General features: G+C 54.5%; 1 protein-coding gene across 9 annotated transcripts in view; it reads left to right on the top strand.

Moving 5' to 3' along the window:
- The window catches only part of LHPP (phospholysine phosphohistidine inorganic pyrophosphate phosphatase), a 154,096-nt gene that overhangs the window by 53,805 nt on the left and 86,137 nt on the right, over positions 1 to 14,154 (top strand). For 3 of the 9 annotated variants that reach the window (XR_010141643.1, XM_002821242.4, XM_009245890.4), the window contains exon 6: positions 1,357 to 1,448. The exons of 5 other annotated variants lie outside the window; for them this stretch is intronic. Coding sequence is in view for 3 of the 4 variants with exons in the window: in XM_002821242.4 (XP_002821288.1) it covers positions 1,357 to 1,448 (92 nt within the window). In the remaining variant the exon portion in view is untranslated. Of the gene's footprint in view, positions 1 to 1,356; positions 1,449 to 4,549; positions 8,491 to 14,154 lie in introns of those variants that run through there. One more of the 9 variants, XM_024253385.3, reaches the window with a different exon arrangement.

Genomic DNA, 14,154 nt, shown 5'->3' on the forward strand with positions numbered 1-14,154 from the left:
GGCACAGGCACCGTTTTCTCTAGTTATTTGGTGTGATTCTTTCCCAGGCTCAGAGAGTTTCCTCCCTCACGTGTGCTGGCAGTGGTCTGCTGAGTACTTGAGGGGACCCTCCATGATCTCCACAGCTCTTTCTCCATGCAGCCTTCTCCTCTCTGATTCCCTGTCCTGTGGACTCTGCTCCTGGGTCTCCCCAGAATCCTAGCTTTGTCTCCCCAGTTCAGGAATCCTACTGGACTCTACCTGGGTTTCCTTCAGTATTAGTCAGCCCAGACTGTCATACAAAACACCACAGACTGTGTGGATTCAACAGCAGAAACTTTTTTTCTCACTGTTCTGGAGGCTTGAAGCCTGAGATCAGGTGCCGGCAAGTCCAGTTTCTGGTGAGGGCTCTCTTCCCTGCTTGTAGATGGCCGCCTTCTTGCTGTGTCCTCCCACAGCCTCTCCTCTGTGCTTGCATGGAGAGTGCACTCCAGTGCCTCTTCCTCTGGTAAGGACAGCAGTCCCATCAGATCAGGACCCCCTCTGACCTCACTCAACCTTAAAGAATTACCTCCTTACAGGCCCTGTCTCCAAATACAGTCACACTGCGGGCTAGTGAATTTGTGGGGGACACGCTTCAGTTCACAGCACCCCTCCTGTGCCCACAGTCTGGAAGCATCGAAGGCAGTACGCTGGGGGCAGTCACAGGAGCCACCTCATTTGTTTCCTGCGTCTCAGAAGTCAATGTCCTTTGTTGCTTGATGTCCGGTGTCCTGAAAGCTGTTGGTTCATAATTTGGTTTTCCGGTTTTTTCAGGTGAGAGAGTTTGTCCCAGAGGCTAGTTTTTGAAATGATGCCCAGGCTGTGAGCATTTCCTCTGTGTGTGTGTGAATTTTGGTTTGTATATTATTTTGTTTTTAAGGCAATACCTTCACCATTGAAAGCAAAACCTATATAAAGCAAAACTTACAAAGATTTGCCAGAGATTTGCTTCACTTTCGTGGAATCAAGGGCAAATAACCAGGTTACAGAGTCTTTAGGATCAGGTAAAATTTAGCCTGTGTTCCAGCGGAGGCCAGACAGCGTTCAGCATCCCTGCACGTCCTTGGGGCGCCAAATCACTTTGACGTCTGCTGATTGATTTCAAATTGCACAAATATATACCATTCAAAGCCGTGGCCTATGGGGGCAGTGTGAGATATATTCAAGGTGGGTTGACTTTTAATCAATACGATGACAATATTATCTTGTTTAATTTGTATGATGGTGGTTTTAAACATCAAATCAAGCCATTTATTATGTCAGAAAAAAGATGAAGGAGCCCGGGAATAAAACTCTCCTGACATCACTTCTGAGCATATTTCACTGCCGTGACAGGCCGTCATGATTGGGGATGACATCGTGGGCGACGTCGGCGGTGCCCAGCGGTGTGGAATGAGAGCGCTGCAGGTGCGGACCGGGAAGTTCAGGTCAGTGCCAGCTGGAGTCATTTATTCACCTTCCTTCCAGGGGATGACCACATCCTCATTCTGTTTTGTTCTTCAAAATAAAGGGGATATTCTTTCCAAATCAAAGAGCAGTATGTGGGCATTCACTATCTTGTATTTAATGGACCTCTAAGAACAGGGCTGAGTGGTCTTTTATAGCAGACAGTGATAAAATAGAGTGGCTTTTGATACAGGGTCTGGGTTTTGGAATGGTGTGCAGTGCAAAGAGAAATAAGCAAAGGCGCTGTCCATCCTGGCGGCAGCCCACCGGGGAGTTGGGCCAAATTCGTGCTGCTGTCCCTTCGGCAATTTGATCAGACCCTGCACCGCAGCAGTTACAGCTGTGGGCACTCAGCCCCTTGGACAGCCTCCCTCTCCTTTTGTTCACCTTCTCCACTCTGTGAGACACAGAGAGCATGGAGACCACAGAGGGTTGCTCAGGGATGCCCTGGAGCAGAACCTCCATCTCGAGAAGAAGCTTGTGTTTTATTTGTTGGCAAAAGTCTGCCTGGTCTGGAGCAGCTGTCAGGGGTTGGGAGCTCCCGGGCATGTGGAGGGCCTTGTGGTCCCCAAGCTCCAGCTCACCTGGTCATCGAGAGGATCTTGGACATCAGAGTGTTGCCTTGCTTTATGCTAGATGGTTTCAATTGTGGCCATTCAGAGAAAGCACAACTTTGCAGATGCTGGGGAAACTTGGTTGAAACATGGTTACCTGGGGGTACCTGGATTTGGGGTGGGGGCAGTTACATTTGTCCTGAGAGGTCTGCTTAGGCAGGACCAGAGAAGACAGATTAGAGGGCCCGACCATCGCTCTGAAGCCTCTCCTGCGGGTTGGGAGCCATGGCTGAGTGCGAGGTGAGTGAGGAAGGCTCAGCGCACCTGGGTCCAGGGTCAGGAAGTTGGTCCCTTCCAGCTACGTCCCAGACCCTCCCAGGCTTCCCCCGACATGTATGACATATGGGCCTTCTTTCTTTCTTGAAGTTGGGTTTTGTGGCTGCCCTTGGTTAGGCCCGGCCTAAGGGAGTGAGGGAGACCCCACTCACAAGCCACAGGAACATTTTTTTCCAAGAGACCAGCCAGCGGTCCCCCAGTCCCCAATCCTGCCTTTCCTGCAAAGGTCGCAGAGCCTGGTCTTGCTGCTGCTCCCAGGCGAGGGGATCTCCACTGACAGCGGACCTCGGAGCCCTATAGTTGATGCCGGGTGCTGCCTGGCGTCAGCCATCAGGAGCCCAGCCCGGCACCCCATGCGTCTCAGGGCACATCTGTGACCCGTGAGCACAAGTGACGCCTCCCTGCTTGGGAACAGCGGTGTGGCTTGGCAGGAGGTGGAGAGGGAGAACCATACCATGTTGTGTACTGGGCTTCTTCCAGTTCCTTGGAGGAGAAACATGTCTGTCCTGAATGCCACCCCAGTTGGGGTCTTTCTGGCCAGCCCAGGCCAGGTGCCCCTATAAACTGAGAATGGGCCTCTGAAGAAGGCCCCCCACAGCCCACGAATGCAGGTGGGCAAGAGGGAGGCTGTGCCCACCCTACGCCAGCAAGGGTTGGTGCTTTTCAGATTCCAGTTACCTGCGTGCTATTTGAAGAGGAGTATGAGGTGGGCATCCCCCATGACACTGTCTCCTGGAGAGAGAGAAACTGTTTTTTTTTTTTTTTTTTTTTTTTTTGGAGACAGAGTCTCCCTCTGTTGCCCAGGCTGGAGTACAGAGGTGCGATCTCGGCTCACTGCAACCTCCGCCTCCCAGGCTCAAGTGATTCTCCTGCCTCAGCCTCTTGAGTAGCTGAGACTGCAGGTGTGCACCACCACGCCTGGCTAGTTTTTGTATTTTTAGTGGAGATGGGGTTTCACCATGTTGGCCAGGCTGGTCTTGAACTCCTGACCTCAGGTGAACCACCTGCCTCTTCCTCCACAAGTGCTGGGATTATACGCGTGAGCCACCGTGCCCGGTCCCGGAGAGAGAAACTCTATCAACAGTTTGCCAAATACTTCCACACTGCCTTCTCTGCGTAGATAAACAGACTGGTAATATTTTGGTTTTTTCTTTTTATAAAAATGGGATGATATTGTTTTGCAGCCTCCTTTTTCCTTGAACACTGTTTTATGGCCTCTTTCTACAAGTGTCTTCATAATGATTTTCTTGGTAATTTTTAAAATTTCAGTAGTTTTTGGGGAACAGGTGGTGTTTGGTTACATGCATAAGTTCTTTAGTGGTGATTTCTGAGATTTTGGTGCATCCATCACCCGAGCAGTGTACACTGTACCCAGTGTGTAGTCTTTTATTTCTCACCTACCTCCCACCCTTCCCGGCAAGCCCCCAAAGTCCATTGTATTATTCTTATGCCTTTGCATCCTCATAACTTAGCTCCCACTTATAAGTGAGAACATACAGTGTTTGGTTTTCCAGTCCTGGGTTACCTCCATTCCTTGAGGTCTCCAACTCCATCTAGGTTGCTGTTAATGCCATTATTTTGTTCCTTTTTGTGGCTGAGTAGTATTCCATGGTGTATATATACCACATTGTCTTTCTTTCTTTCTTTCTTTCTTTCTTTCTTTCTTTCTTTCTTTCTTTCTTTCTTTTTCTTTCTTTCTTTCTTTCTTTTTCTTTTCTTTTCTTTTCTTAGTTTTCTTTCTTTTTTTCTTTGAGATAGAGTCTTGCTCTGTCGCCCAGGCTGGAGTGCAGTGGCGCAATCTCACCTCCCGGGTTCATGCCATTCTCCTGCCTCAGCCTCCCAAGTAGCTGGGACTACAGGTGCCCACCACCACGCCCGGCTAATTTTTTGTATTTTTAGTAAAGACGTGGTTTCACTGTGTTAGCCAGGATGGTCTCGATCTCCTGACCCCGTGATCTGCCCACCTCGGCCTCCCAAAGTGCTGGGATTACAGGCGTGAGCCACCGCGCCCGGCCTCTTTCTTTTTTTTTTAACTTTTAAGTTCAGGGGTATATGTGCAGGTTCATTACATAGGTAAAAATGTATCATGGGGGTTTATTGTACAGATTATTTCATCACCCAGATATTAAACCTAGTACTCGTTAGTTATTTTTACTGATCCTCTCCCTCCTCCCCTCTCCACCCTCCAACAGGCCCCAGTGTGTGTGTTATCCTGTGTATCCATGTGTTCAGATGCTGTAGGAAAGGAATCAGCGTAGTACCGGGCACACAGCAAGCCCTCAGCAAATGGCCAGGGTGGGGAGCACGTGCGGCCACTACCATCCATATCCATCCGTATCCATCCATATCCACCAAGCTCCAGACATGGAGTCACCTGCCTCCGTTGAAGAGGATGGGACTTAGCCCGTTTGTTCCTAACGAGATTTAAAATGTCACATCTTTTGATGTGTTTGTAAGGATGCAAATCTGCCTTTGTTAACATGCAGGACGAAGGCAGAAGAGTGTTAGCTTGGCTAAGGTGGGGACCCAGTCGCTGGGGGAGGCCACATGGGCATCAAAGGAGGTGAGGCTCTGCGTGTGTAGGTGCACCCCAGTTAAAGGGATGGGAGGCCTCCCAGCCATTGGTGACTCTGGAGCTGCGCTGTCAGACACAGTAGCTGCGAGCCACAGGGGGTGACTTGTAGCTCGTCCACAGTGAGACGTGCAGGAAATGTAAAATACACACTGGATTTCAGAGACTGGGTGGGGAGAAAGGATTGTGAAAGAGCTCATGAGTATTTTTTTTTTATATCGGCTACATGTTGAAATGCTGATATTTCATGTTAACATTTCACCTGTTTATTTAAATCTTTGTTAACGTGTCTACTAGAAAAGGTTCGCTGGCCTCTGCAGGAGTGTTGGTGGCCCCAGGTGGCAGCTGCCCTCCTCCTGCACTATCCCCTTCTCCCTCCAGATGGTACTCTCGGTGCACAGATACACTGAAATGCTGGAGGGGTGTGGGGTCTTGGATGAGCCGGGCTGCGGACCCTGATGGGGCCTCACTCTCTGGAGGGCCGTTTTGGGACTGGAAGTGCCTGCGTGGTGCTCCCTATGGATGTGTGGCCAGCCCGGGGCCAGCAAACAGCCTCTGGAGTCAGCTGGGCACCTGCCACTGGGCTGGCATCCCTTCCTTCCAGGAAATGTCCCCAGCCAGGCTCTATGGAGCAGCACCTCGCCTTCCAGGGCCACCCCCAGCCCTCTGGCACCTCAGCACAGCCCCATTCTGCACAGCGGTGAGCCTCCCAGGGGCAGCAGCTATGTCTCCTCTGCAGCCGAGGCATGTTGTCGCAACCCTGTGCTGAGCCTCTCATCTCCTGTGAGTGGCCCAGAGAGGCCTCAACAGGGCCAATGACCACTGGATGGGTCAGCTGGGCATCAGAAGGGCTTCCAGGCTCTGTCCTCTGTTGGTGGCCTTGGCCTGGCCTTGGCTGAAATGGGAGAGTGAAGGGGGAGGAGGGGTGGCCTTGTCCTGGGCCCAGGTGGCAGAGAGCCCTGCAGTGAGTAACTGCGCTCACACTTGGTTTGAGGCCAGGGCAGGATGGGGAGGCCGTCCAGGCTGGGCAGCTGGCGGGTGGGGGCAGCGGTCAGTCCTGCCAGTCACTGGCGCCAGAAAGGGAGAGAAGCCGGAGGGCTGACTGAGGCCTCCCACTGGTCCTGCTGCGGGACGTGCCCTCAGCCAAGGTCTTCTAGTACGGAGCACGCACACGTGCACCCACTTACACGTACACACACACATACACACACACGATTGTGTTTCTGAGGCAGCTGTCAGGAGTCTGAGGCCGAGAGGTGGCTGAGGAGTGGGATTTGGCCGCTCACTGGCAGTGAGATCTCCTTGTCACCTTGGATGTATCCATTTCTGTTGCTTTCACTATAAAATGGCCCAAAGAGAGTGAAGCATTGGGGTTGGGAGAGATTGCGGGTGGCTTAGCTCCGGAGGGAAAGTTTTGCAGGGCCTGCTCCCCAGGAAAGCGTCATCCCCGGGCAGGGGGGTCTGGAGCTTGGCCCGGCAGGGCTGCCCAAGAGCCCTGGATGGGGAAGCACAAAGCTTTCTTTTCATACCTGCTCCCTGTGGAAGTCCCGCCCAGCCAGGGGGTGGCCCTCACCCGGCTGGCAGGTAAAGGCCTTCTGGGTGTCCCCCGCCTGCCCTGTTCCCAGGACTCCTGACACATTGGACATGGCTGCTCCCCCGGACCCCTCGAGGTCCCATCCAGCCACAGCATTCCTGCCGCCCGGGCCCTGGACAAGAGTGTCTCCTCCGTGGAGGGGGTCCCGTGCCGTGGGTGGCAAATCCTCATGGTGCCATGAGTCCTGCAGCCCCAGAGGGTGCTGCTGCCCTGCCGTGAGAGGCTTTTTCAGATGGGACAGCTAGGACCTTGGCCAAGGCCACCTGGCAAGGTTTTACAGAGGCTGGACTGGAACCTGGCCGCCCCCAGTCCCCTGGGTGGGTGCTTTTGCCTGCACTTTTCCCTGGTGGAATGTCCTGCCCTTGGGGCCGCATTTTGCAGCAGTCACAGGGCCCGGCTTCACTCCAGGGCCCAGGCAGGGCTCCACGTTTGGATGCGGGGCCCAGTGGGTAAGTGCACCGCTGCCCACGCCCCCCAGCACTGTTGCCCCTCCCTGCTTGCCTGCCTGTCAAGGCAGCCCTCATCTTCCTTGGAGGATGGGGCTGGGCTGGGAGCCTGTGCCCTCCCATTCTGACAGATGAATAGAGGGAAGGGACGTTTTGCCCAGTTCCAAGGTGCCCTCTGTGTCCTCAGTGGAGAAGGAAGAGCCGCTGGCACGTCTGAGCCACAGACCCTTCCTGCCTCTTATATCCCCACCAACCTGTCTTCCTGTGGACATGCCAGAAACCAGGCTGTGTGGCCCCTCACCGTCCCCATCACTCTGTTCCCTATTCCACGCCACACCCCGCAGCCGCCACCCAGTCAAAGGCGCCACTGCCTGGGAAGCCCCTGCACTGGTCCTGGAGCTGCTGTGTAAATAAAGCCGCAATGCGGAGCTCGCCTCAGGTCTTGTCTTATTGTTTACCCAAGGCTGGCAGATGTTTTATGAGCCCAGAACGTTCTTGACAAACAGTTTGCCCTTCTGAGAGGGAAAGTTTCCTGGACCGTGATTCCCAACGTCCCGCAAGGTCCCTTCTAGCTGGGGCCTGGGTGTTGAAGGGGTTTCCCCCAGCGGGGCGGCCAGCCGATCTAGGATTCCAGCCGTCTTGCGCAAAGCTGGAAGACGAGGGGCTGCAGGGTGCGTGGCTGTGGAGCTGGCTGGGTCGGGAGGGAGAGTGCCCCCACGCCTGGCCTTTGACCTTGGAAGTTGCTGCCGTCAAAACAGCAGCTTGTCCTGGGTCTTCCCGGACTTCGCAGCGACGGATTTCAGAGTGTTTCCTGTTACGAGAAGGCTGTGGATTCGCTTTGGAACATGACAGATTTTTCTTCTGTGCTACGTGGAGTGTGAGGGAAGGAAGGGAACCTGGTGTTAATTTTTCAGCAGTCACATGTCAAAGTGAGTGGCTAGCAAGGCGGGGGTCCAGGCTGTGGTGGCCCCGGTCAGCCTTCCAGGAGTCAGGACCCTCCTCCTGCCCTCCTGTGTAAACAGACCAGCCAGGGCAATCTGAGCCAGCCCTGGTGGAGAGAAAGGGCCAGTGCTGGGCTTGGGAGCTCACCCCAAGTTCCTCAGGTACTCATCCTGGCAGTGCAGGGAAGGGCACCGGGAACAGGCCTGTGGAAAAATCCACTGTGCAATGAGTCCGTGAATCCCAGACATCCTCTCAGCAGCCGTCTGGTCCTGCCCGGGATAGAGGCTGTGGCTTCTGGTGTAGGTGGGCACTTCTGAGCTCAGAGGGGTCATTTGGCTCACCTGAGGTCACACAGAGTGGGGGACACCCCAATTTAAGCCTGTACACTTTTTTTTTTGTCTTTATTGGTAACAGCTTTATTGAGAAATCATTCCCACGCTGAATAACTCAGTGGTTTTCATACATTCACAGAGCTGTGCAGCCGTCCCCACAATTTTATAACATTTCATCACCCCAAAAAGAAGCCTCAAATCATTTAGCTATTATTAGCAAAGCACCCCCCACATTCCACCCAGCCCCAGACAATCACTAATCTACTTTATGTCATACTTTCTTTCTTTTTTTTTCTTTCTTTTTTTTTTTTTTTTTTTTTTTTTGAGACAGAGTCTCACTCTGTTACCCAGGCTGGAGTGCAGTGGCATGATCTTGGCTCACTACAACCTCCGCCTCCCAGGTTCAAGCGATTCTCCTGCCTCAGCCTCCCAAGTAGCTGGGATTATAGCCACGCACTACCACGCCCAACTAATTTATGTATTTTTAGTAGAGATGGGGTTCCACCATGTTGGCCAAGCTGGTCTCAAACTCCTGACCTCAAATGATCCGCCCTCCTCGGCCTCCCAAAGTGCTGGGATTACAGGCATGAGCCACCGTGTCTGGCCTTATGTCATACTTTCATTTGAAAAGTTTAGAAAAATTAAATTGGCCCAGAAGTTTGAGACCAGCCTGGGCAACATAGCAAGACCTCATTTCCATTAAAAATCAAAATTAGCCAGGTGTGGTGACACCCACCTGTGGTCCCAGCTACTCGGGAGGCTGAGGCAGGAGGATCTCTTAAACCCAGGAGGTCCACAAGGCTGCAGTGAGCTGTGATCATACCACTGCACTTCAGCCTGGGTGACAGAGCAAGACCTTGTCTCAAAAAGAAATTTTTTAAAATTATGGTAAAATATAAATAACATAAAATATGCCATTAAACAATTGTGATGTGAATAAAATTTGAATACATAGCATAATGAATAACAAAGCGAACGCTCTAAGGTCAAGCACTAGGAGGCTATCAGCTCCCCAGAAGACCTAGTCCCTGATTGACACGCCCAGTCCTGCAGAGGCGGCCCTGCCTTGCCGTGGGCACAGTGGCCGCAGTGACTGGGCCTGCTTTGTTCTCCCACATGGCTGGCTGCCCTCCAGCATGGCGCTGGCTCTTCCTTCTCTGACCTTTATCCAAATGGAATCGCACACTGTTCCGTTGAGCTGTGGCTTGTTCATCGTGTCCTCTGTGGCTTGAACACCCCTCTCTGCCCATCCCTCGGAGGGAACATCTGGGTGGGTCCCAGTTTGGCCCTTCTGCACAGGCTGCCAGGAATGTTCTGGTTTTTGTCTCCTGGACACATGGGCGTGAGTCCTTCTGGGGCAGATCTGCTGATAGATGGCAGTGCTGGGTCGTGGAGGAGCGTATGTTCAACTTGACCAGATGAGGCCAGACGGGTTTACGCCCCCACCACGGGGGACCCTGTTGCTCCCCGCTCCGACCATCACGAGCTGTTCTGGGAGGGAGGCCCATGTTCTTCCCAGTTTACGGTCCTGGGAGGTTTCTGGACATTGCCAGCACATGGCAGTCCCGGATGCTGGGCCTCCTGAGAGAGTGGGGAGGAGACCCGAGGCGGAGGCAGGTGTGTGAAAGGAGGCTGGTGGGGTCCACATGGCTCAGCAGGTGAACGTGGGGTTTCCAGGGGCAGACACCCCGTCGTGGCCCCCATGGCTTTGTCTGGTTGGGGCAGCGTCAGCTCCCTCCTCTGCTGGGTTTCCTGCCTTCTGTTGGCTGCTGGAGCAGGGGAGACAGGATTAGGAACAGTCGCCGTTTCTGGTACTGACCTTCATTAGCATCCTTGGCTCCTGACCGAGGCTGCTTCGTGTCCAGGGCAAGAGGGGAAAGATGTTCAAACCTGAACCCCCCTGCTGGGCTTGGTGCCGCCTGTGGGAAAACGAGTGGGCTGAGGGCTGGGGGGCTCTGAGCTGAGGAAGGGGGTCCCAGGTGGAGGCCAGGAGGTGGCCGCAGAGTGAGGCCACAAGGCCTGGGGGTTGGCCCAGAAGGTAGGACCCCTGTAGGCAGCCTCCCAACCCCAGGAATTTGCCTCCTGGGAACGTGCAGGTCCCTCGAGGGTCCTGGAAGGCTCTGGAGTGGTGGGACAGGGATTGAGGGAGCGTCAGCAGGGCCCTCTCATCTCCCTAGAGCCGCTCAACAGGTGTTGCAAGGCGCGTGCTCTGGGCCTGGTGCTCACACGTGTTCTTCTCCCAAGACACTCCCTGAAGTGCGTTCCCCAGGAGCTGGAAGGGGGATAACGCAGGTATGCCTCACGGCGGGGCCGATGCTCATGCTTACACACACTCGGCCTCAGCTCGGCTACACCCTGCAGAAGCCCAGAGAAGCTGCCCGCCTTCTTACCCCTACGATTTAGATTTGCAAATGGAAGCTCAGAGAGGTGAAGTAACTTGCCCAAGGCCACACAGCCTACCAGTGTCAGAGTCAGAATTTGAACCCATCTCTGCCTGGCTCCAAGACCTGTGCCCCTGAACATTCTCAAGCCAGCCCCTCAATTAGCCAAGTGTTGCTGGAGCTCTGAGCAGGGGCCAGGCCTCACAAAACAATAGTAGCCAGTGTTGGGGCTCACAGGACTGGTCAGCTCCCACCCTCCCCCGCTTTGGCCCCCTCCACACACACCCGACCTGCTGCTGAGCTGGACATAAGCAGGACCTGGCTCTGGGGGCTTCTGACCTAGGGCAGGCCCTGAAGTCGGTCATTAGACCCCACACACCCACCTGAGAGCCTGGCGGAGACGTGACAGGTAACAGCCCCAGAAGTCCCATCATTGCTGCCTTTGTGGTTAAAGTCCGCTGAACCCGAGCGCTCTCTTCCCCTCCAGTGTGTGGTGGGGAGGTGGGGAGGGGACCCAGGCAGATCTGGGCAGCCGTGGCCAGGCTGCAGCAAGCCGGGGAAGAAGGGGCCCACAGTGAACTTGCAGCAGGAGCTGTGGCCACCGTCCTAGCCAGGCGGGCCACCTGCCCAAAATGTTCTCTAACCTTAACATGAACCTGGGCCACTTGGGCTCTGCTGGATGCCCCCAGGGCTGCCAGAGCCTGCCCGCCACAGAGCCCCTCTGAGACCTGGAGTCTCACCTGAGTCCTCTCACTGCCCACAGGGCTGGTCTCTGCCTTTCTGCTGCTGCTTTGCGGCTTGGGGACACGGCCAGGGCTGGTGGCGCTTACAACCCAGGGGCAGGGGAGGGCACATCCCCCACAGCATTCACCATTGCTGCTGTGTTCTGATGCATCAGGGAACCTGCATTTTTTATCCTTTGATTGCTACATCTTTTCCAGCCTGGAAAAGTGAAGAAGGAAGGAAAGGGGGGCCCAGAGGCCCCTGACTCCTGTCCTTGCAGACACAGCTGGACGCAGTTCTTATTTTCAACCATCTTGCAGCAGTGGTTTTATTTGTGTGCAGGTTCCTCTGTGTCATGGGTGGGACCCAGGATGTGAACCTGGTGTGCTCCCCTAGCTCCACTGTCCTCAGCCAGGGACAAGGCCCCCTACTCCAGCCTCCAAACATAGTTCCAGGCTGGAGTGCCCTGTGCCCAGGCCCAGCCTGATAGCCCCGGGTGCTCTCCCTGACTTTCCATGAGCCCGGGGGCTGAAACCAGAGCAGCAGGGAGACAGAAAAGCCCAGCCCCACCCTCCAGAGGGGGAGTCCAGCTGTCCAGACCCCAAGAGCACCGCCAGAATCTGGGTGTGAGACCCAGTCCCCTGCTGCGTGCTAACCATGTAACCTTGGACATGATCTCTTTGTGCTTTTTTTTGTTGTTTTTTTCTTTTTGAGATGGGGTCTTGTTCTGTATCCCAGGCAGGAATGCAGTGGCACCATCATGGCTCACTGCAGCCTGGAACTCCTGGGCACAAGTGATTCTCCCGCCTCAGCCTCCCAAATAGCTGGGAAACGGGTGTATGCCAGCACGCCCAACCAATTTTTAAATTTTTTGTAAAGATGGAGTCTCCCTATGTTGCCCAGCCTCCTGGGCTCAAGTGATCCTCCCGCCTTGGCCTCCCAAAGTGCTGGGATTACAGGGGAGCCGCTGCACCTGGCTTGAGCATGATCTTTACCTTGCTTGGCTCTGGGTTTCCTCATGTGTCAAGTGGGGCTGAGCCCCAGCTGTGTGGGCTGAACAGGGGAGGGTTAAGCTTGGCCCCGAGGGTGAGGGCCCGCCATGGTGGTGGCTCCCGCGTGGCGTATTTCCCTAACGGTTTCCAATGGTCTGTCCTGCTAGACCAGGCTGGTGGGACGTACACTGCCTCTGGGGTTCTGTCCACCCCGTGGGTGTGGTCCACCACATGGTCATGGTGGCTTTCTAGGGTAGACTTGACCTTCCCCACTGCCTTTATTTATTTATTTATTATTATTTTTTTTTTTTGAAACAGAGTCTCGCTCTGTTGCCCAGGCTGGAGTGCAATGGTGCGATCTTGGCTCACTGCAACCTCCGCCTCCCGGGTTCAAGGGATTCTCCTGCCTCAGCCTTCCAAGTAGCTGGGAATACAGGTGTCTGCCACCACACCCGGCTAATTTTTGTATTTCCAGTAGAGACGGGGTTTCGCCATGTTGGCCAGGCTGGTCTTGAACTCCTGACCTCAGGTGATCTGCCCACCTCAGCCTCCTAAAGTGCTGGGATTAGAGGCGTGAGCCACAGCGCCTGGCCTTCCCCACTGCCTTTAAAATCTCAATGGTCCCCACTGCCCACGGGAGGAGGCCCAACCCTGTCCTCTGTTAGCCCCCTGGTCCCCATAGATATTTACCAAGCACCTACTATGGCCAGGCGCTGTTGAGGATGTGGGGAACCGAGTGAATGTGGCGGGTGTCCCCTGCCCTCTAGGGCTGTTCTTCCTTCTAGGGAAGGAGGTTCAAGCCCCTCTCCTGACGCCCAGCTGGCCTCCCAGCATCACGGATCTCTGCTCTGCTGGTCCCCTGGAGTGGCCCTGGGGCCACAACATAACACTCTTGTAAGAATAAGAGTTATTTTTTATGGCACAATCGCCCCTGCCCTGGGTTTGTGAATTTGGGGGATTTTTTTTTTTTTTTTTTTTTGAGACGGAGTCTTGCTCTGTCGCCCAGGCTGGAGTGCAGTGGCACGATCTCAGCTCACTGCAAGCTCTGCCTCCCAGGTTCATGCCATTCTCCTGCCTCAGCCTCCTGAATAGCTGGGACTACAGGCGCCCACCACCACCATGCCCAGCTAATTTTTTTGTATTTTTAGTAGAGACAGGGTTTCACTGTGTTAGCCAGGATGGTCTCGATCTCCTGACCTCATGATCTGCCCGCCTCAGCCTCCCAAAGTGCTGGGATTACAGGCGTTGGGGGATTCTTAAGAAGGAAAACCACCTGAAAGTGTGGGGTTATTAAAAACAGAAACCACCCCATGCACCCACCACTCGCAAGCAGCTCACACAGCTCCCATCTGACCAGGGCTCCCTTCTCATGGGCGAGTGAAAGTTGCTGAAATAGGCCTCCTGGTGAGGAGCCTCCCAGCCAGCCCTATCAGTGGCACTGAGGCTGTGCTCCGACTGTGGCATCCCCCATGTCTGTCCTCGTTACTAAGCAAAGATTTGTGCAGAGGAGTGCTCTACACTTTCCAAGGGTTTAATCCAGGAGCTGAGGGCCAGGGGCTCCATGACCGTAGACTCAATCTCCTGGGCCACAACCATCCATGAGGGGGAGGACGAGGGGCCACACCCTGCACTCTGTCCCAGCATCCCCTCTCCCTGGAGCCATGCAGAGATGGCCTCATTTCGTCCCACACTCTCATGCGGGTCCTAGACACTGGCTCATGCACATACACACACACACACACACACATACACACATGCGCACACGCACCCATGCTCTCTCTTTGGCCTGTGAGGGCAGGATCCCAGCTGCCCCAG

This window comes from Pongo abelii, chromosome 8, assembly GCF_028885655.2.
Source record: "Pongo abelii isolate AG06213 chromosome 8, NHGRI_mPonAbe1-v2.0_pri, whole genome shotgun sequence".
Lineage (NCBI taxonomy): Eukaryota > Metazoa > Chordata > Mammalia > Primates > Hominidae > Pongo > Pongo abelii.